Genomic DNA, 21,541 nt, shown 5'->3' on the forward strand with positions numbered 1-21,541 from the left:
ATATTTTTTCCCTTCTAAATTTACGGCTTTTCGACTCAATGTAATTGAACAACGCGTATTTATCAAGAATTATAGTTTTTGAACAGTGTATAAATGATTTCTCATCAATTTGAACAAAACCCATCTCATCATGCAAGACTGGCAAAGATTTTCTACAATTTTTCATAATAATGAAAGCACATATCCACAATATAGTTTATATTTAAACAAAACTACGAAAATTCCTACCTCAAATCGGGAAGGAGATAAATCCTAGAATCCTAAAGTTGTCCAAATTAAAATCTACAGATTGCCTAGCAATTGCTACACATTGCTCAAAATCCAACAATTTTTTCAGAACATGACGATTGCCTAGCAAAGGCAATCTACTGCTCAAAATATGAAATTTATTCACTCAGAGCCATCGATTGCATAGAGAGGTGTGATCGATCGCACTCCTAGAAAATGTTGATTTTCCCTTATTTTTTACGAGTGTGCAACTTAAGTTGACAATATCAACTCTTCTAATTCAATTAATTAAGCAACATTCGAAGTTCTTGAATGATTAATCACTACAAGTCTAATCAATTCATGGTTTAAGGGTCAGGTTAGACCCGGGTTGTCACGCAAACTGGGCCTTGGCTTTGTGTAGTTGTGAGTGAGTTTGTGAGGTCATAGGTGTAAGATCGAGGATGTGATAAGTCACACAATATTGAAACAAATCAGCAAATAAAATAATAGTATGTGTTCTTCTCAATTTAGCTAACCAACTATGCGCAAATATTTTTTTTTTTATTTGTGATCATCTCATCCTATTTAAAATAATAGTACAAAAATGAAGAAACTCTTGTGAAATTTAGATAATTGGACTAAATTTAAAAATTATGCTACCTAAATTGATAACAACAATGATAGAGAGCTCTAATTTTGGAACTCTAAAGAGAGCTCTAGTGATGTGCCAAGAGACGGGGAAAAAAAAAACAAAACAAAAACATAGGTACACACATCACATCACATCACATGTGGGCCTCACTCCTTGCCACATCACTAGAGCTCTCTTTAGAGCTCCAAAATTAGAGTTCTCAATCTTTATTCAATTGATAATTCATGAGTAAATAATAATTTAATGTGAAAGTTTCACTATAAATTGGATTGAAACAAAATAGGAAAAATTGTTTTTTTGTTATTCAAAACGTGATATAATTATATTTAAAATTTAGGTGTTGAAATTATTTTTTAAAAAGTAGGATATTATAAGTCGATTAGGGATCAATATAACTTTTGAATGAGGAGAGTTGGGCTTAGTAATTACTTTATAAATGTAATAACTTGTTTGAATTTGATAGCATATGGAACCATTCTTTTGATTAAAAGTTTTCTTTACTGTTTGTGTACGCTGGCAAATGGGTGGTGATGCCGATTTTTTTCATGGCTTCATGTCTACTTCATCTTATGAAAAAAGAAAATTTTCAAATAAAAGAAAAGAAAGGGAAAGATATGTACGAATCAAGTTTAGATTATGCATGGTGCAAAAGAAAAGAAAAAGGATAAAAACATGGATACGAATAGAACTATAGTTGCAACTAGTTGAGGTTTTTGTTTTTATTTTTTTCAATTACATATATGAAATGTGTAATAATCATTATATGTCTTACCCTGTTCAACATAAAAAGACATGTACATTTTAATACATTTACTATATAGGTGACATGTGTTGTTTAGTTATATATATTGGTCTGTGTACTTAGGTAATCTGTGCTTGGGTAATCACTAATTTGATGCATGAAAGGCCTATGGGTACCAATGAAAATGCTTGGGCAATGTGGTAATATATATGCTTCATAAATATAGTTTTTTCAATCCACAAGAGATTATTTTCTTAAATCATAAATACATAAGATTTGCCTCTAAAGATTATCTTCACAATAACTTTTAAACACAAGAAACAAACAATTTATAAAAAAAAAAAAATTTAAAAAGAAAAAAAAATGTTGTGAAAATAACATTGTGAGGCTAAAATGCCACATATTCAATTGACTTTGACATTTTTTTTCCAATTGAGAGAACTAAAAGTTCTACCAAAAACAAAAAAAAAGGTAAAAATTTACTAATTGGATTGTTTGCACTCACAAAATCTAGAAATAATTAATTATTGTGAATACAATTTGAATGATAACAACTGTAAATGAGAAAAAAAAATGTACAATTCATCTTCTTAAAGTGGAAAAAATCTGGTAGATCACACCTTGCATATCTTTGTAAATTCTTTCTCCCAATTTTAAGGTATATAAAGAGGAAAAGATCAAGTTGGTAGATCTCATGCATTTATAACACATCTTTGTAAACACTTTCTCATGTAAAGTGGAAAAAGTTCAAACTATTACATTAAATTACTTGCATCTTGCATATCTTTGTAGATTCTTTCCCATCACTTTTATTTAATGTCAGACTAGAGCTAAATCCAATTGTACTTATGGATATCTTGTTGGGATAGATTATATTTTTCCACATCTTTTCAATGGCATGCCCTTTTGAAAGGTATTTAAGAGAGCCATTACTTATTTAACCATCATATTTATATCGATGAAGGTATCGCTATATGAAAATATTTGGTCATATCCTATGTTATTGAAGTTCTTTCTTCTTGCTAGTATTGTTGCTTAACATTCAAGGACAATATTTGCTTGTACAGGAAAACAGGTACTTCAATTCAAGTGTGATCTTTTCAACCTTGTAACTAAGTATATTCAATATTTTTTGCCTATTGTTGTTTGTTTTTTGTTATATATTTTAAGCTCTTTTTTTCCCCCAATGCACTGCCATCTTTTCTCCTACAAAATGAGAGGGATAAAACATGTTGTTTGGATTTAAATCCACTTATATTAGGCAAATTAACATTTTATTAACCTCAACATAAACCATTACATCGAAATTCTCTTGGTACATTTGTTGCTAGCATGAGGTTATTCCTTATGACAAGTGTTTTAATTTTTATTTCTAAAATGTTAATGAAGAATCATACTATGTGTTATATTGAGATACATTATTTATTTCTTATTCATGATTATGATCTTTCAACTAAATTATAGATCTATTATTTAGATTAACCTCAACATAAAGCGTTGTATCAAAATTCTTGTGGTACATTTTTTGCTGGCATGAGGTTATGTCTTGTGACAATTGTTTTATTTTTTATTTTTAAAATTTTAATGAAGAATCATATTATGTGTTATATTGAGATATAGCATTTATTACTTATTCGTGATTATCATCTTTCAACTAAATTATAGATCTATTATTTAGATTTACCTCAACATAAACTATTGTATCAAAATTCTCTTCATACATTTTTTGTTAGCATGGGGTTATTCAATGTAACAAGTGTTTTACTTTTTATTTTTAAAATTTTAATGAAGAATTATACTGTGTTATATTGAGATATAGCATTGGTTTCTTATTCATGATTATGATCTTTCAACTAAATTATAGATCTATTATTTATGATCATATAGAAAAGTGATTTGCGAGAAAGATGGCTTTTAAAATGGGCAGTTCAAGTTCAAAAAGTGTGAATAAAAGTGGAAATACGAGGATTGATGGAACCAACAGTAACTTCACACCAGGAAAAAGGATGTGTGTGCTCATTGTGGATGATGACCCTGTAATTCAAAGAATCCATAGTGCGTTATTAAGTAGATTTGGATTGGAAACCCAAGTAGTGGGAAATGGGAAAGAAGCTGTTGATTTGTATCGCTCAGGGGCATCATTCCATTTGGTCCTTATGGACATGGAAATGCCAATCATGGATGGTCCAAAGGTTAGTTTTCTCTTTTTACTATTCTTGTTTTCCTTTCTTCTTTATTTTTCTTCTTCTTCTTCTTCTCTGCAAACTTAAACAATACCTTGCTATGTTATATAAGAAGTTATATCAAAAGGAATGCATATATTACATTACAATTTTATATATTTATTTAGGTTTGCTAACAAAGAAAAAAGGTAGAAGTACGGTAATTCAGTTCACCTCAACTTACATATATATGAATATATATGGAGTATTGATGTTTTAGGAAAATAAATCATTTCTTTTATTATCTTCAAAGAACAAGAGTTCATTAACAACATTCTTAAAATGATCTTTCATATCACTTGATAAGAATGAGATTTAATTTACATTATTTAGTATGCACAAAATAAAAGAAAAAGAAAAGCAACACATACATTTCATTTCAATTATATTTTTCCACATGTAGAATTATATTTCCATTGTTCTTCCCATCATCTAGAAGTTGATAAAAGAAACAAACATCAATTACATATAATTATTGTACATAATGTGGGAATGAAAATTGAGAGGTCATAATATTGATTAATTCATCATGGGTGAGTTAATGCAACAAATAAATAGCCAAATGTTTTAACATTTTGTTCTTATAATGGCATTTGAAAGTGTGTTTTATGCAAAGTTAATAATTGTTTTAATCATTGTTGATTGGACTTAGACAATAAGCACAAACTCTCTAAATTTATTGTTCCCTTGGCTTGTTGTATTATGTTCCCATGATTATTTTAGTATAACTCTTTTTCTTTGTCGGTCTAAAAGCAATGGCACATTTATAATTTCAAGAATTTCGTACACTACATACAAACTTCTAATTTCTATACACTCACACTTAACTACATACCATAAAGTTTGTATTTACCTCAACTAAACCTAGCCTTAACTATAATTGTAATTTATTCACCCAAAATTTTTTTATTCACCCAAAAAAAAACTGTAATTGTAATCCACTAATAAAAGTACAAGTTTCTTTTACACTAGACATTTATAGAGTGATCATAATTGCATAAGTGAAATACCTTAATCTATTTCTCTATCCCCATCCCCCAACTAAATTTAGTTGTTTGTATCATATTTCAAATGTATTTTATAGGCAACAAGGGAGCTTCGTGCCATGGGAGTGAATAGCATGATTGTTGGGATGACTTCACGTGATCAAGACTCGGAGAAGCTTGCATTCATGGCAGCTGGTTTGGATGATTGTCATGCGAAACCGTTGACTATTGATACAATTACTTCCCTTTTGCAAGAGCTTAACAAGAAACATTGATTTGCTTACTCAAGTTAAAATATTTAGTATAAAATAATGTGATTCGTGATCACTTCATCATGAGTTACTCTTGTAGGTTATATTAGTTTTCTCTTATGAGTTACTTGTTGTTGGTGATGGGAAAAATAAAATTTAAAGAAACAATATTCTCTTATTGCCATGTGAGTATGCTAATGCAGATGAGTTATTCTTCTTTAAATAAAAAACATCATCTTAATTGATATCGTAGTAGTATTTTGTAATTAAAAGACATAATAATAATTTCTTTTTTATGTTTTGAGAAAAATATGAACAAAATGAGCCGAACAATTTTGTGTAGATCTTCTATGCCAAATATTTTTATTATTATTATTTATCAAACCTGGTATTGCTTATTTAGGTAATAAGGGTGTCAGTAACTTTTGTTCATCATATAGATGTAAGAATTTCAAAACGAAGGTCCATCCATTATCACTGTACTAAAATTCTCAATGAGAAAATTATGGGGATAAGAAACATCTATATCAACCTGTATAATTGGCATTAGCAAACTGATTTTTTTTTTTTTTTACCATACAACATTGGGCATTGGCATTTACTCTTATTTGAAGTTCTAGTCCTTTTCGACCTTGACCTTATTAGAGCAAGTAATTGGAGAATGGAGAAGAAATATGATGATTAGATTACTTGTTTTCTTTATTTATCTAGTGTAAGAGTTCAATTCTAACTAGGTTTGGTAACCCTTAGGCAAAATATATGTGATTTCTAATTGCGTATTTCAATTGTAATTACTTTTAGAAGTCCAAATTGAGTTAAGTTAGTGCAGTTCAAATGGATTTTGGATGGAAATATGTTTTGGTACCAACTTGGTGTGCAAACAAGTAAAATAAGTGTTAAATACAAGTTAATAATGCATCGAATTACGTTAAAGGATGTAATTGGTATTTTCACAAAAATCTTGGCAAATCTGACTATGATCATTATGCTCAATTTGAAGTGTGATCAAGCGAGCATTTGTGGGCTTGAGTGAGAGGTACTACTTCTGACAAATGTAAGTCAATTTATAACGTAGAAACACCTTAAAATATTTGTAAGTCATCTTAGGACACGTCAATTATAAATAAAACTATAAGGGAGGATCAAAACATGCCTACAAAACATTGAACCAATCATATGCTAGTGAATTATCGATTGGTTTATCTCTCATTTATTCTCCATTATTGTTCGTATATTAGTAATGCATATGTCAATTCCAAAAAGGTAGATACACTACAAAAAAAATTGTTTTTTGCGACGGCGTTTTGCCGTCGCAAATACTCCAAACGCCGTCGCTAATAGTTTTTTGCGACGGGGATCAGTTTTTTGCGACGGCAGGTGGGGGGTCGCAAGAGAGGGGGTTGCAAAAGGGATTTAGCGACGGCAAGAGCCGTCGCAATTGTTTTTGCGACGGTAAAAACATTTTTTTGCGACGGCATAATTCTGTCGCCAAAAAACTACGAAAATCTGTTTTTGTTGCGACGGTAGAGACTTGCCGTCGCTAAAGTAGTTTTGTCGACTGCCTAATCCCGTCGGTAAAAGTATCGTCGCTAATGACCATTGGCGACGGGAACCTAAGCCGTCGCTAAAGGTCTTATTCTCAATTTAATACCTACCTTTTGCGACAGTATTTGAGCCGTCGCAAAAAGATTAATACCATTTTTTGCGACGGGGGAGCTCCGCCGTCTCAAAAAAAAATTTAAAAAAAAAAATCCCTGTACAAAAATAATTAAAAATATAAAAAAACCTGTATTAAATGAAAAATAACTAAAAAAAATCTAAAAATTACATAATAATATAAATACATATACAACAAAAGACGGCACATGATGAACATTCATAATGTTGTTCCATTAATAACAATACAGAAATAAAAATTATACCACTACATAATGTCGCATAATACATACATAATATTGTTCACAAATTTAAATAACATAAATCAAAATCAAAATCAAAACCAAAAGTTTTCGTCTTGCTTCCTTCGTGGGTTCAAAAAATAAAAGCTGGTTATAATCTTTATACGCCCGCATTCCACAAGAAGCAAACTGCAACTAAGGAAATATCTGAAAAAAACAAAATAAAAGTAATTAATAACAATATAATGGTGTTAATATTTTAATTACAGAAAAATATAAAAAAATTAACTACTATATAATTACAAAGATAGTTTAGTAAATAATTTTGACTAGACCGAAATCCGACTCTAACTCCCAAACCGGGAACCCGATTCGAGCGCCGTCTTCTCCCACAAGTCTCTCGTGCCTAGGCGGTCGTGTGTGCCAAGTTTCGTGCCAAACCGACGCCGTTTGGTGATTTTGGGGCGTTAACACCTCGAGTTCAAGTTTCTTAAGAAACTAGTTTGCCTAAAGTGAAATCCGGCTCTAACTCCAAAACCGGGAACCCGATTCGAGCCCCGTCTTCTCCCACAAGTCTCTCGTGCCTAGGCGGTCGTGTGTGCCAAGTTTCGTGCCAAACCGACGCCGTTTGGTGATTTTGGGGCGTTAACACCTCGAGTTCAAGTTTTTTGAGAAACTAGTTTGCCTAAAGTGAAATCCGGCTCTAACTCCAAAACCGGGAACCCGATTCGAGCCCCGTCTTCTCCCACAAGTCTCTCGTGCCTAGGCGGTCGTGTGTGCCAAGTTTCGTGCCAAACCGACACCGTTTGGTGATTTTGGGGCGTTAACACCTCGAGTTCAAGTTTCTTAAGAAACTAGTTTGCCTAAAGTGAAATCCGGCTCTAACTCGAAAACCGGGAACCCGATTCGAGCCCCGTCTTCTCCCACAAGTCTCTCGTGCCTAGGCGGTCGTGTGTGCCAAGTTTCGTGCCAAACCGACGCCGTTTGGTGATTTTGGGGCGTTAACACCTCGAGTTCAAGTTTTTTAAGAAACTAGTTTGCCTAAAGTGAAATCCGGCTCTAACTCCAAAACCGGGAACCCGATTCGAGCCCCGTCTTCTCCCACAAGTCTCTCGTGCCTAGGCGGTCGTGTGTGCCAAGTTTCGTGCCAAACCGACGCCGTTTGGTGATTTTGGGGCGTTAACACCTCGAGTTCAAGTTTCTTAAGAAACTAGTTTGCCTAAAGTGAAATCCGGCTCTAACTCGAAAACCGGGAACCCGATTCGAGCCCCGTCTTCTCCCACAAGTCTCTCGTGCCTAGGCGGTCGTGTGTGCCAAGTTTCGTGCCAAACCGATGCCGTTTGGTGATTTTGGGGCGTTAACACCTCGAGTTCAAGTTTCTTAAGAAACTAGTTTGCCTAAAGGGAAATCCGGCTCTAACTCCAAAACCGGGAACCCGATTCGAGCCCCGTCTTCTCCCACAAGTCTCTCGTGCCTAGGCGGTCGTGTATGCCAAGTTTCGTGCCAAACCGACGCCGTTTGGTGATTTTGGGGCGTTAACACCTCGATTTCAAGTTTCTTAAGAAACTAGTTTGACTAGACCGAAATCCGACTCTAACTCCCAAACCGGGAACCCGATTCGAGCGCCGTCTTCTCCCACAAGTCTCTCGTGCCTAGGCGGTCGTGTGTGCCAAGTTTCGTGCCAAACCGACGCCGTTTGGTGATTTTGGGGCGTTAACACCTCGAGTTCAAGTTTCTTAAGAAACTAGTTTGCCTAAAGTGAAATCCGGCTCTAACTCCAAAACGGGGAACCCGATTCGAGCCCCGTCTTCTCCCACAAGTCTCTCATGCCTAGGCGGTCGTGTGTGCCAAGTTTCGTGCCAAACCGACGCCGTTTGGTGATTTTGGGGCGTTAACACCTCGAGTTCAAGTTTCTTAAGAAACTAGTTTGCCTAAAGTGAAATCCGGCTCTAACTCGAAAACCGGGAACCCGATTCGAGCCCCGTCTTCTCCCACAAGTCTCTCGTGCCTAGGCGGTCGTGTGTGCCAAGTTTCGTACCAAACCGACGTCGTTTGGTGATTTTGGGGCATTAACACCTCGAGTTCAAGTTTCTTAAGAAACTAGTTTGCCTAAAGTGAAATCCGGCTCTAACTCCAAAACCGGGAACCCGATTCGAGCCCCGTCTTCTCCCACAAGTCTCTCGTGCCTAGGCGGTCGTGTGTGCCAAGTTTCGTGCCAAACCGACGCCGTTTGGTGATTTTGGGGCGTTAACACCTCGATTTCAAGTTTCTTAAGAAACTAGTTTGACTAGACCGAAATCCGACTCTAACTCCCAAACCGGGAACCCGATTCGAGCCCCGTCTTCTCCCACAAGTCTCTCGTGCCTAGGCGGTCGTGTGTGCCAAGTTTCGTGCCAAACCGACGTCGTTTGGTGATTTTGGGGCGTTAACACCTCGAGTTCAAGTTTCTTAAGAAACTAGTTTGCCTAAAGTGAAATCTGGCTCTAACTCCAAAACCGAGAACCCGATTCGAGCCCCGTCTTCTCCCACAAGTCTCTCGTGCCTAGGCGGTCGTGTGTGCCAAGTTTCGTGCCAAACCGACGCCGTTTGGTGATTTTGGGGCGTTAACACCTCGAGTTCAAGTTTCTTAAGAAACTAGTTTGCCTAAAGTGAAATCCTGCTCTAACTCCCAAACCGGGAACCCGATTCGAGCCCCGTCTTCTCCCACAAGTCTCTCGTGCCTAGGCGGTCGTGTGTGCCAAGTTTCGTGCCAATCCGACGCCGTTTGGTGATTTTGGGGCGTTAACACCTCGAGTTCAAGTTTCTTAAGAAACTAGTTTGCCTAAAGTGAAATCCGGCTCTAACTCCAAAACCGGGAACCCGATTCGAGCCCCGTCTTCTCCCACAAGTCTCTCGTGCCTAGGCGGTCGTGTGTGCCGAGTTTCGTACCAAACCGACGTCGTTTGGTGATTTTGGGGCATTAACACCTCGAGTTCAAGTTTCTTAAGAAACTAGTTTGCCTAAAGTGAAATCCAGCTCTAACTCCAAAACCGGGAACCCGATTCGAGCCCCGTCTTCTCCCACAAGTCTCTCGTGCCTAGGCGGTCGTGTGTGCCAAGTTTCGTGCCAAACCGACGCCGTTTGGTGATTTTGGGCCGTTAACACCTCGATTTCAAGTTTCTTAAGAAACTAGTTTGACTAGACCGAAATCCGACTCTAACTCCCAAACCGGGAACCCGATTCGAGCCCCGTCTTCTCCCACAAGTCTCTCGTGCCTAGGCGGTCGTGTGTGCCAAGTTTCGTGCCAAACCGACGTCGTTTGGTGATTTTGGGGCGTTAACACCTCGAGTTCAAGTTTCTTAAGAAACTAGTTTGCCTAAAGTGAAATCCGGCTCTAACTCCAAAACCGGGAACCCGATTCGAGCCCCGTCTTCTCCCACAAGTCTCTTGTGCCTAGGCGGTCGTGTGTGCCAAGTTTCGTGCCAAACCGACGCCGTTTGGTGATTTTGGGGCGTTAACACCTCGAGTTCAAGTTTCTTAAGAAACTAGTTTGCCTAAAGTGAAATCCTGCTCTAACTCCCAAACCGGGAACCCGATTCGAGCCCCGTCTTCTCCCACAAGTCTCTCGTGCCTAGGCGGTCGTGTGTGCCAAGTTTCGTGCCAATCCGACGCCGTTTGGTGATTTTGGGGCGTTAACACCTCGAGTTCAAGTTTCTTAAGAATGCAAAGATACATTTTAGCTTAGAATGCAAAGATACATTTTATACCTGATCTTCTGGTGGTGGTGTATATGGATTCTCATCTTCTGCAGATTCCCTAAATGCCCGGTGGCCACTCGATGCATCAGGAACCTATGATAGTCAATGCATAATGTGTTAATCATATTCGAATTTTATACATAATCTTCTGTGAAAATTGAACTATCAAACAATTTAATTTATATCGAACCTCTCTGTTGGGATCCACACTCGCCCCCTGTGACACAAACGCCATCATCTCAGCTCTCATCTGCTGTAAATGTGTAGAGAACTCTGCTCGCAGCTCCTCCTTCAACTCATCCCTTAGCTCTGCACGAACCTGCTGCGTGATCTGCTCAATAGTCGATGGTTGGGGTGTTGACTGTGATGGCCCAGCACCATCTTTATACACCGCTCTCCGAGGCACAATTCTCCCGTATGTGCGACAATATCCATGTCCGTCATGACCTATCAACTCATGGAAAATGGCATTCCTAGCCTCCAAAGTCTGACCATCCTCAGGTAGCATAGAGAGTTGACGATTAAACTCATCCTGTATTGAATAAGACATACAAGTATATTCCAAATTAAGATGGTTGACACACATAAAATAAACTTCAAATACAATCAAAGGTGTTTGGAAACTACCAAGGTCTGGATAACCTCTGGGTCATCTGCTCTACGTGTCATAAGCCAAACATTCATTTTATCAGTAGACTTCCCGTTATTGGTCATCTACATTTTTTTAGAAATATGAAAATTAGAATCCAAATAATTTGCAAATATTCAATGTTTATTTATATACAAAAATAAAACAATAAAATGTAAACCTCATGTCGTATCTGAGAGAAACTAGTACGCCCTGTGGTATGAGCTATGCCGTGAGCTCGCCGATTTTTAGCATTCCTACTTACAATTTTCTATAACAGGTTCAACAAATGTAAGTATGTAAATATGATTTGTATGTTTACATATCATAAATATAACTTATTTGTATACCTCAGCATCAGAAGTACGCCAATACTCCACAAGTTCTTCCCACTGGCTTGGCACAATGTGCAAAGGAACATCATCCTTCAGATTAGGATCAGAACTTCTAGGCTTGAAATACTTAACCTTAATCTTGTTCTTGTGATCCTTCCATATGCTGTTGCAGTTTTTCATGCAGATTGGCTTGTACTCCTCTGGACATATATTCAAATTGTCCTATAAAACACAATTTCAAAGTGTAAATAATAATAACACAATTTTGGAATTCGAATTTGTGGTCAAAAATATACTTTTACCTTCACATCCTTCCAGATAGCATCAACAATATCATCAGGCACATTGTTCCAGTCAAGAAAAGTAAGAGGAACAATGTTACCATTCCGCACAATGATGCCAAGTTGAGTAGTTAACTTAGCGACGTTATCCCCTATTGGGCAGTAATTTTCATCAAATTGTATGTCCAGCTTTTTACCAGTACCCCACTCTTTAATGCCCTTGGCACATCCTCTACCACGCCTAGTCGAGATTGATGAAGAACTAACATGACCTGCGAGATACAAAAACAATAAACAATATGCAACGGTAATAAACAAATGCAAATTTAAATTATGTGAATACAAATCGAATTCTTATACCTGATGTAGGCTGTGAAGAAGACGAAGGGTCTGCAAAATTCAATGAGAATAAACAAGTTATATATAATGAGCATAAATAAATGTATGTTTAAATAATTTTCATACAAAAAAAATGGCAAATTTATATACCTGCGGATAGCTCATAAGCTGATGACTCTAGTCGGGATGCTAGCTGCTGTGGTGCCACTGATGGTGGACGCACCGATGGTAGGCGTGGGGGCTGAGTACATGGCAGCTGCTGTGGTGCCACTGATGGTGGTCGATGCGGTGGTACTAATGGCCCCTCAGATGGTGGTGGCACTAATGGCCCCTCCGATGGTGGCCGATGTGATGCGTCCTCTGATGGTGGTGCTACTGATGTCCTGTTATGTAGCACATCAGACATCATGCGCCGGGGATGATCAGGCTTCCTCTTCCTTCCCATAATAATCTGCAAGCAATATAACATTAATTGACATTAGAAACATAGACAATGGGTTGTCATCAACTATAATATGACATTAATTGAACTAATACAATTACAAAGACAAAGTAAATTAAGAAATTGATGATTAACTACAACCTTTGCCTTAATTGAATTACTAATGTTGATTAAATATCAGCCTATTTGAACATCAACTGTTTCCCCTTCTGCGGCTTCCCTCACCCAACCAACTTCTTCATCACGAAGCATTATATTTTCTTCCAATTGTTGGCTTATGTATGGCTCGATTTGTGGATCAGTCGAACTCATATCAAATAAACCTCTTTGAGACATCTTCACCACGACTTGCCAGTCTGGTTGTAACGGGTCTGCAACGTACCAAACTTGCTCTGCTTGGGACGCCAAGATGAAAGGTTCATTGGTAATTCGATCATCTCGGTACAACAAATGATTGAAGTTTACCAACGTGAAATTGAAGACATCTTCTTTTTTTCCGTGAATATTGTCAATCCAATCACACTTAAACAACACATGTTTCTTCTCATTGGAATATCGAAGCTCAACAATATCTGTCAATTGTCCATAATAGTACACAGACCCCACACGAGGATTCTTGTCTTTTCGACTAGCATAACTTATGGTATCTGCCTTCAAAGCTACACCACAATTTTGTGTGGCTCGACGATCATCCATGGCCTTTACTCGATACCGAAACCCATTCAGTATATACCCGTTGAACCTCCTTGCCAGGTTATGAGGACCATTTGCCAATAGAATAATCTCTTCAGAAAATATGACATCAGTAGTCCTTCGCAAAGTTTGGACCTATTTAACACGAAAATGTAAAATTGAAATGTAGTTCGACTTAAGTAACTAGAATCTATAGAGTTAAATACATACATGTTCCTTGAACCAAATGTGAAAAGTTTCAAAATGTTCACGCCGAAGCTGATGATCGTCGACACGAGGCATTTTGAGCTGAAGTACTTCAAGGTGTTTGCTGTGTAGATTGAGATTTTAGCAATACAAAAAATTTTGTTGAAAATTCAATAAAACATAATAACATATTGAGTGAGTGACTTAACCTACTTTATGAATGGTTGAACCGCGCTTGTATTGAATAAGATGTACCGATGAGCTTGTACCCAAGAAGTATTATCAAGATAAAAGCTTGTGTTTTCACCAATAGCATGACCCAAATTATCAGCACCACTATAGTTTCTCACGGGTCGACTAGATTTGGTTTCCACATCATTAAGATATTGTGCACAAAAATTCATGCATTCTTCCATAAGATATCCTTTAGCAATTGATCCTTCAGGATGAGCTCTATTACGCACGTATTGCTTCAAAGTAAGAAGATACCTCTCAATTGGATACATCCATCGAAACTGAATCGCTCCACCCAATAAGGCTTCATCAGCTAGATGTATAGGCAAGTGCTCCATTATATCAAAAAAACTCGGAGGAAATATTTTTTCTAGATGACAAAGTGTTAGAGCGATACGATCTTGAATATATTGCAAATCCGTCGCACGATTCACTTTCGAACACAATTGTCTAAAGAAATTGCTCAATTCAATCAAGGGTTCAATTACATTCTTTGGTAACGATCTTCGAATAGCCAATGGAATAAGTTGTTGCATCAGAATATGACTATCGTGGCTCTTAAGACCCCCAATACTTCTATCATGTGAGCGCACACGACGTGATATATTGGATGAATACCCGTCGGGAACTCTTACTTCCTTCAACACTTTCAAGAACAAATCTTTTTCATCCTTGGTCATCGTGAATTGTGCTGGTGGTAAATAGGCTTTATTCGACCCTCTTAACTGCAAATGTAGGGGTTTTCTAATATTCATATCTTGTAAATCACGCCGAGCATTAACACCATCCTTCGATTTTCCTGCAACCCCTAATATTGTCCACAACACATTATCACAAACATTCTTCTCTATATGCATCACATCGAGGTTGTGTCTTATTAGATTGTGCTCCCAATATGGCAATTCATAAAAAATACTCTTTTTCTTCCAACTATGGGTGCGATGTCCAACTTTCTCCTTCTCTACCTGTCTCCTATGCCTCTCCTTAAGGTCATCCCTCTTGTATTGGGTTAAAATACCCTCAGATTCTAATTGTAGCAACATCTCAGTTCCAGACAACAATTTTGGTTTGAGTCTGACTTCCCGACTACCATCAAATGATACTTTATCCTTCCGGAATTTATGGCCAGTAGGTAAAAATCTGCGATGACCCAAGTATGATTGTTTCCTACTATGCTTCAACCAACACGATGTAGTTTCCGTATTACAACAAGGACATGCATATTCGCCTTTAGTGCTCCATCCTGACAAGTTTGCGTATGCAGGAAAATCACTAATTGTCCACAGTAAAGCTGCATGCATTTGAAACATTTGATTTGTTGATGCATCAAATGTTGACACACCCTCATTCCATAGTTCGTTCAACTCCTCAATCAACGGTTGCATATACACATCAATCTTGTCACCAGGTCCTTTCGGGCCGTCAATAAGCACGGACAAAATTAGAAATGGTTGCTTCATGCACATCCATGGCGGCAAGTTGTATGGAATGAGCACAACAGGCCAAGTGCTATGAACTATATTCATCGTCCTGAATGGGTTAAAACCATCAGATGCTAAGCCAAGCCTTACACTTCGGCAATCATTACTAAAGTCAATATTCCGACGGTCAAAATCTTTCCATGCAAGGGAGTCAGCAGGATGCCTGAAGACGCCATCATCAGTTCGTTCCTCTGCATGCCATCTCATGAACTTGGCCGTCTTGGATGACATAAACAACCTCTGCAACCTTGGCTTTAAAGGAAAATACCTCATCTGTTTTGCAGCTATTTGTTTGCCACCTTTGTTAGGACCATTTGAACCACCATCACCATTTGATTTCCATCTAGAACTGTTGCATATAACACATTTATCAAGATTGGCGTCCTCGTTTCGAAACAACATGCAACTGTTGGGACATGCATCCCACGTCTCATACGTAAAGCCCAAATCTGTTGTGACCTTTTGAGCTTTATAATATGAGTCCGGTAGTTTTACACCCAATGGGAACGCCTCATTCAATAACTCAAGCAACATGTCAACAGACTTGTCTGTCCACTGATTAAGCACCTTCAAATGTAGAAGTCGAACAATGAATGACAAAGATGTGAACTTCTGACAACCCGGATACAATTCACTTTGTGCATCTTGAAGAAGTTTGAAATATTTTGCAGTCTCTGCATTTGGACCGAGCTGGGATTCAGATGCATGGGGATCAGGCCCCTGTGGGTCATCACCCTCAACACTTGTACCGGCATGTGGATTTCCCATAGCCCCTTGTATCATTCCAATCATATCATCCCCAATGTCTAAATTAGCTAATGTTTCATTCTCTCGATTTCCATGTACAGATACGTAAGATTCCCCATGATTAATCCAATGTTTGTATTTTTTAAAAAAACCATTCAAAATCAAATGCTCCCGTACACCCTCTCGTACAAAATAGTATCGATTCTCACACTTCCTACACGGACAACTGATCATCGAACCTTCAACCCTATTGGTGTAGGCAAACACAAGGAATTCATCAATCCCATTAATGTATTCGCTCGACATCCTATTTGGCAAATCAATCCAACTCTTATCCATCATCTGTAGACATCCACAAAAATATCTCATCAAAGTAACTCTAAATATAATACCTACGTATTACACCCTCATCTATCAAAACAAGTAGTACACTTCCATTCCATAGAAATGAATATAGCTATCCATTCCAAAGCTCCAAAAGAAAAGTAAATTGAGTAAAAGGATAACGAGGAAAGGGGACTTTACTGATGGTGCATTATTTTATTTATCTATTTGTTCAAAACTTAATTATGGACATATATCATGTATGTCATATTACATGTTTAACATGAATGTGTATATTATAATCATATAAAAATTTAAAAGAATGATATAACATTATAATTGATGCCTAATATCTCCATAGTAAATTCGTTGGGGGTCTGGTTCATGGTACAGAATGAATCAATCCAATCTGGTCTCATGAATTTATTTTGATTTCTACATTAATATGGCCCAATGTGTTTTAATGACTCGATGTTTTTGAAGGTATAGGTGTGTAGATCATTTATAATAAAAATTAGATTAATTTGATAATTATAACAATATAATTTCATCGTATTTATGTTTTAAAAAAGAATATTATTTTGAAAATAAATTGTTCATTATTATGAAAATACAAACCTCAGGATGCGTGATGTAATTTCCAAAACCTCAAGGGGGTATCTGTAATTTAGTTAAACTTCGAGGGAGGTATATGTAATTTGCCCTAATTTTTTTTAGACTGGGACAATCTGTGAGATTTAGCAGTTTAAAATAACTTGATACATTTTCATACAAGAAATCGTTGCTTTAAAAAGAAAAGTTATATAAATAATGAAAGAAACAATGACTGACTTAATTTGTGGGTAAGCTGAACATTTCATTTCATCCCAAGTGTATTAGTATTAGCAAGCAAAATAAAATCAATCTATAATTTATATCAAGGATTATGAATGTGTAGCCCAAATTCAATCTATACATGGACCTATATACAATCTTAACACTCCATTTATTAATTTTCTCATACCCAATTCTAGGTACAGGCACTGTTTTTATTTAGTCTTTATAAATGTTGAAACCAATCACATAATAAAATTGATTGCTCTAGTAAATCCAAAAATTAGGCTAAATTCATAATTGAACCCAATTTTGTTTGGCACAATGAATTTTCACGACGCCCAACTCATCAAACCAAATTGGCCCAATGCTAAACCGACAACTTCAGTAATACAATTAGGTGCCTATTTTTTTTCTTCATGATTTTTACTATAAACCGATCAAACCAAGCCAATTACACACCTACCCTTATATGAGTTTGAGAGATTTCAAGGATTAATAAATCAAATGGGTAGGGCTGACCCAGAAAACCAGTCAATAAATGGGCTGAAATCAGTTAAGGCTTGAATTGAATGTCGGATGAATGGGCCAATATTGGGTCATTTAGCCCAATAATGTGAAAGGAAACATTGCTAATGCAAAAATAGTTATTTCAAATAGTTTCTACAAAGGATTTTCACAATGGTCATAATTAACTCTTCTTTAGCTTATTCTACTATGCTATCTTTTCTTCGTAGTAGCTACATCTATATATATATATAATAGTCAATTCTCTCATTTTATTCATTTGAAATTTATCTATCCAAATAAAATCTTAGTTATTAAAGTCAAGATTTCATTTTGTTCATCAGACTATCAGATTATTGGAGCTCCATAAAACCAAATAGAAAGTCAGATTAATGTTGTCTTTCACACATAACATTTTTTTTTTCCTGATTTTAAAAAGCGACAATCTTGAATCACCTCTGGAATGTGACCTTTCTCTTTGAGGTTCCTCCTATTAATTTGAGGTTCATAATATTTTTAGATATGAAATAGGTAATACATACATACATATATATATGCAACAGGTAATACATACATACATATATATATATATATATACAGAGAGAGAGAGAGAGAGCATACCTGAGTTGCCGTTCGCCGTTCGTCGTCGCCGCCGCTAGCCCTTCGCCGTTCGTCGTCGCCGCACCACCGCACCACCGCTGGCCCTTCGCCGTTCGTCGCCGGTCGCTCGTCGCTGGTTTGGGGATTTTGGGGGAAAATTGAGCGGCAAGAAGAGAGGGATTTCTATCGGACACCGCTAGGGATTTTAGGGATTTTGTGCTTCAAATCAATTTTAGGGATTTTGCGATGGAACCGAGCGGCAAGATGAGAGGGAAGAGGGGGGAAAATGTTTTTTTACTTTTTGCGACGGTAAGGTTTACACCGTCGCAAATTATACAAAACAATTAACAAACGACGCCGTTTTAATAATCCTTTTTTGCGACGGATATTTGCCGTCGCAAATGGTCGAGTATTTGCGACAGCAAACTTTTTGCCGTCTCAAATAGTTTTTTTTCCCGACGGTTCAACATTGCCGTCGCTAATAGTTCCTGATTTTCATACTCGCCCGTGCAGTTTATTACCGACGGTTAAACGCCGTCGCTAAAACTACTTTTTTGCGACGGTTTGTTTTGCCGTCGCAAAATACCATTTTTTGCGACGGGGATCACGCCGTCGCTAATAATTCCGTCTTTTTTGCCCTCTTTTCTTGTAGTGATAGGTCGGTTGTGTTCAATTTGTGGTTGGTATTTTGGATTCAATACTCAACCAACTATTTTAGACATAGATAATGAATTCATTTAGTATTAGGAACATGCCAGCTTGTTCATTGGTTCGATACTATGGATTAAATTAAAGTTGGTTTGTAAATTGCAAGTTTTATTTTATTCTTTATAGTAAATTGGTTGGTTAGACTAGGTCCATGATTTCTCCCAGTTTGGTTTTCAATTTTAAAAAATTATGAATCTTTTTTGTGTGTGGTTGATTTAACTTTTATGTTTGTGATTTAAATTATGAGATTAAATTAATAAACATACCAGCATCACTATAACGAAAAAAAATTTCAATGATGTTTTTTTTTTTTTTTTTGGTCTCCAAAATGCTAATTTCTTCACTATAGATATTCGTGTGGAAATATTTTGGTCGCCAGTTTTGTCACTGTATATTTGCTGCAAAAAATCATTGTAAGGAAAAATGATTTGGTCAACAATAATATACTTTAGTGACAAAAAATTTGTCACTAATTAGACAATATTTCCTTACAAAAATTCATTAATTTTGTCACCGTATATATAACTATTGTTGACAAAAAAATTTGTCACACATGTTGATCATTGGCAAGGAAATAATTCGTCGCAACAAGATGTAAAGATGATGAAATGTTTCATGTGACGGCTATTTTTGGGTGACCGCTAGAGCGAAGATTTGTAGCTCCTAATATCTCGCAGGTTTGCAGGCGAGACTACTCGAACGAATGATTGGTCGCTCCCGCGTTGAATGCGAACTCCCAGTATTTTCATTGTAGCTGTGCAAACTTCTAAGACCTTGCGTTTACCACTCAAGCAGTATCTTTGTATTTTGGTACTTCGCTTGAGTGAAGGAAAGTGCACTCGAGCGGTTTGTTTGGGATTAGCCAGTATAAAAGCCACTTTTTGCTCATTTTCTCTCATTTATCTCCCTCCTCTCTTCATGTACGAAAACCCTAGCTACAAAACCTTTGATTTCATCTTATTATACCAAGGATCCACCTTAGATCATGCAAGACTAGTGAAGAATGAGTGAGGATCTTCCTCTTAGCCGATTGGATTGTGATTTCGTCAGAGTTCATGCTTGGGTCTTTGTTGTTTGCTCACCTTCTTGAGGTAGGCAGTTCTCTTAACTCAATCAATTATGATTTTGTTCGATTTTGATGTATTATGGGAAGTATGGGTTGATTTGAGTTTGAAATTTGTTATTAAAATAAGTTCATATTTTAAAATTGGGTTTTCACCCAAACTTTTGAAAGATTTAGAATGTTTTGGTACATTGATGGTTAATACATGATGATTAAGGATTTAACAAAGAAATGAGGAAAACCCCCAATTTTATTGAAAATCCTAAAACTAGGATTTTTAAATTAAAAGAGGGTTTGAGTTAATCGGTACCTTATGTTGAAAATTAAAGTGATTTTTCATGTTAATAAGTGTGTTGGATAACTTTATTATCGATGATGATATTTATTGGTGGTTTAAATAAGTTGAATTGTGTGAATACTTGGAATTGTGAAAGGATGTAAGGTAATGTTTTGCATGGGTTGATGGTTGGTAAAGAGTAGGATGTGGAGTCTTGAAAATGAGAATAGTTCATTAGATTTTATTTGTTGAACTCTTGTGCAATTAAAAAGGAATTTTGGGATAAAGAGGAAGTTTTGGAAACTCATGCATTGCATTGCAATTCCATGGTGTTGGATTAAATATTGGATTATTTAAAGGTGTGTGTGTGGTTCCGAAATGTGTTTTGTGTATGAAGTGCTCAATTGCCCTTCCATGCTCGGTGGCTAAAAAATGTGGGGATATCATTAGTATTCTGGTAAAGGTGCCCAATTGCCCTTTCGTGCTAAGTGCTGGTAAATGTGGGGAAAATGTTGAAATGATTGATGGGTGTTCAATTGCCCCTTCATGCTCGGTGGCCGAAAAATATGGAGATGTTTTTGAAATGAAATGGGTGTCCAATTGGCCCTTCGTGCTTGGTGGTTGGTAAATATAGAGGTTTTCAAAAAGCAAAAGGTGCCCACTTGCCCTACTATGCTTGATGGCCAGTAAATGTGGGGATTATTTTGAGGTATCTTATGTAGAGTTTGTTACAAACTAAAAATGTAGCACTTGGGTCCTTTAAACTATTGGATAGTGTATTTAATTCCTTTATTTTCATTTTGGGAGTCTCTAGAGTTGTTGTATTTTGGTTTTGAAGGAGTATGATTCAATTTAGACTTGTTAGGATTGTTCATTCGCGCTTGTTTACGTTGAAAAGTTCTTTAGAAACTTGGAAAATTTGTTCTAGGGTTGACACTTGCCTTTCTGGGGGTCAACACCACTTTGTTGCCTTACCCTTAGTGCCTTTGCTGGTTTTTGGGGTTGACACCTGAGTTCCTAGGGTCGACCCCTCCCTTGTTATTTTGTTCTGGGTTGCATTCTGAAATAAAGGGCCGACACCACTAGTTCCAAGGGTCGACCCTTGTCCTTTGCACACATTAACGTCTCAACTTTTCTTACTAAAGGTCGACACCTCTGCCTAAAGGGTCGACCCCTGTGAGTAAA

At 36.9% G+C, this 21,541-nt stretch overlaps 1 protein-coding gene, 1 long non-coding RNA gene and 1 pseudogene across 2 annotated transcripts; 1 reads left to right on the forward strand and 2 right to left on the reverse strand.

Moving 5' to 3' along the window:
• The first annotated feature begins 3,511 nt into the window (after nucleotides 1-3,511).
• LOC114257765 (two-component response regulator 24 pseudogene) lies at nucleotides 3,512-5,087 on the forward strand (annotated as a pseudogene).
• Nucleotides 5,088-6,929: 1,842 nt separating this feature from the next.
• LOC145789789 (uncharacterized) lies at nucleotides 6,930-10,793 on the reverse strand. The gene is made up of 2 exons (XR_014328121.1): nucleotides 10,708-10,793; nucleotides 6,930-7,168 (listed from the first exon to the last, which is right to left on the reverse strand). It is a non-coding gene; the product is annotated as an uncharacterized LOC145789789 (long non-coding RNA).
• A 1,811-nt stretch (nucleotides 10,794-12,604) lies between these two features.
• LOC145789788 (uncharacterized) lies at nucleotides 12,605-16,578 on the reverse strand. Its single transcript, XM_082867206.1, has 4 exons — nucleotides 13,816-16,578; nucleotides 13,627-13,726; nucleotides 12,865-13,551; nucleotides 12,605-12,732 (listed from the first exon to the last, which is right to left on the reverse strand). The coding sequence occupies exons 1-3, from the start codon at nucleotides 16,431-16,433 to the stop codon at nucleotides 12,901-12,903; spliced, it is 3,369 nt and encodes a 1,122-aa protein (XP_082723332.1). The 5' UTR covers nucleotides 16,434-16,578; the 3' UTR covers nucleotides 12,605-12,732; nucleotides 12,865-12,900.
• Nucleotides 16,579-21,541: the final 4,963 nt, after the last annotated feature.

This window comes from Camellia sinensis, chromosome 4 (assembly GCF_055761805.1).
Source record: "Camellia sinensis isolate YWXY chromosome 4, ASM5576180v1, whole genome shotgun sequence".
Classification (NCBI taxonomy): Eukaryota; Viridiplantae; Streptophyta; class Magnoliopsida; order Ericales; family Theaceae; genus Camellia; species Camellia sinensis.

Coding starts and splice junctions, on each gene's coding strand:
- LOC145789788 (XM_082867206.1), bottom strand. CDS start 16,433: ATGAGATATTTTTGTGGATGTCTACAGATGATGGATAAGAGTTGGATT. Junction 13,727..13,815: donor GCGGTTCAACCATTCATAAA/GTAGGTTAAGTC, acceptor CAATCTACACAG/CAAACACCTTGAAGTACTTC. Junction 13,552..13,626: donor ACATTTGGTTCAAGGAACAT/GTATGTATTTAA, acceptor CGTGTTAAATAG/GTCCAAACTTTGCGAAGGAC.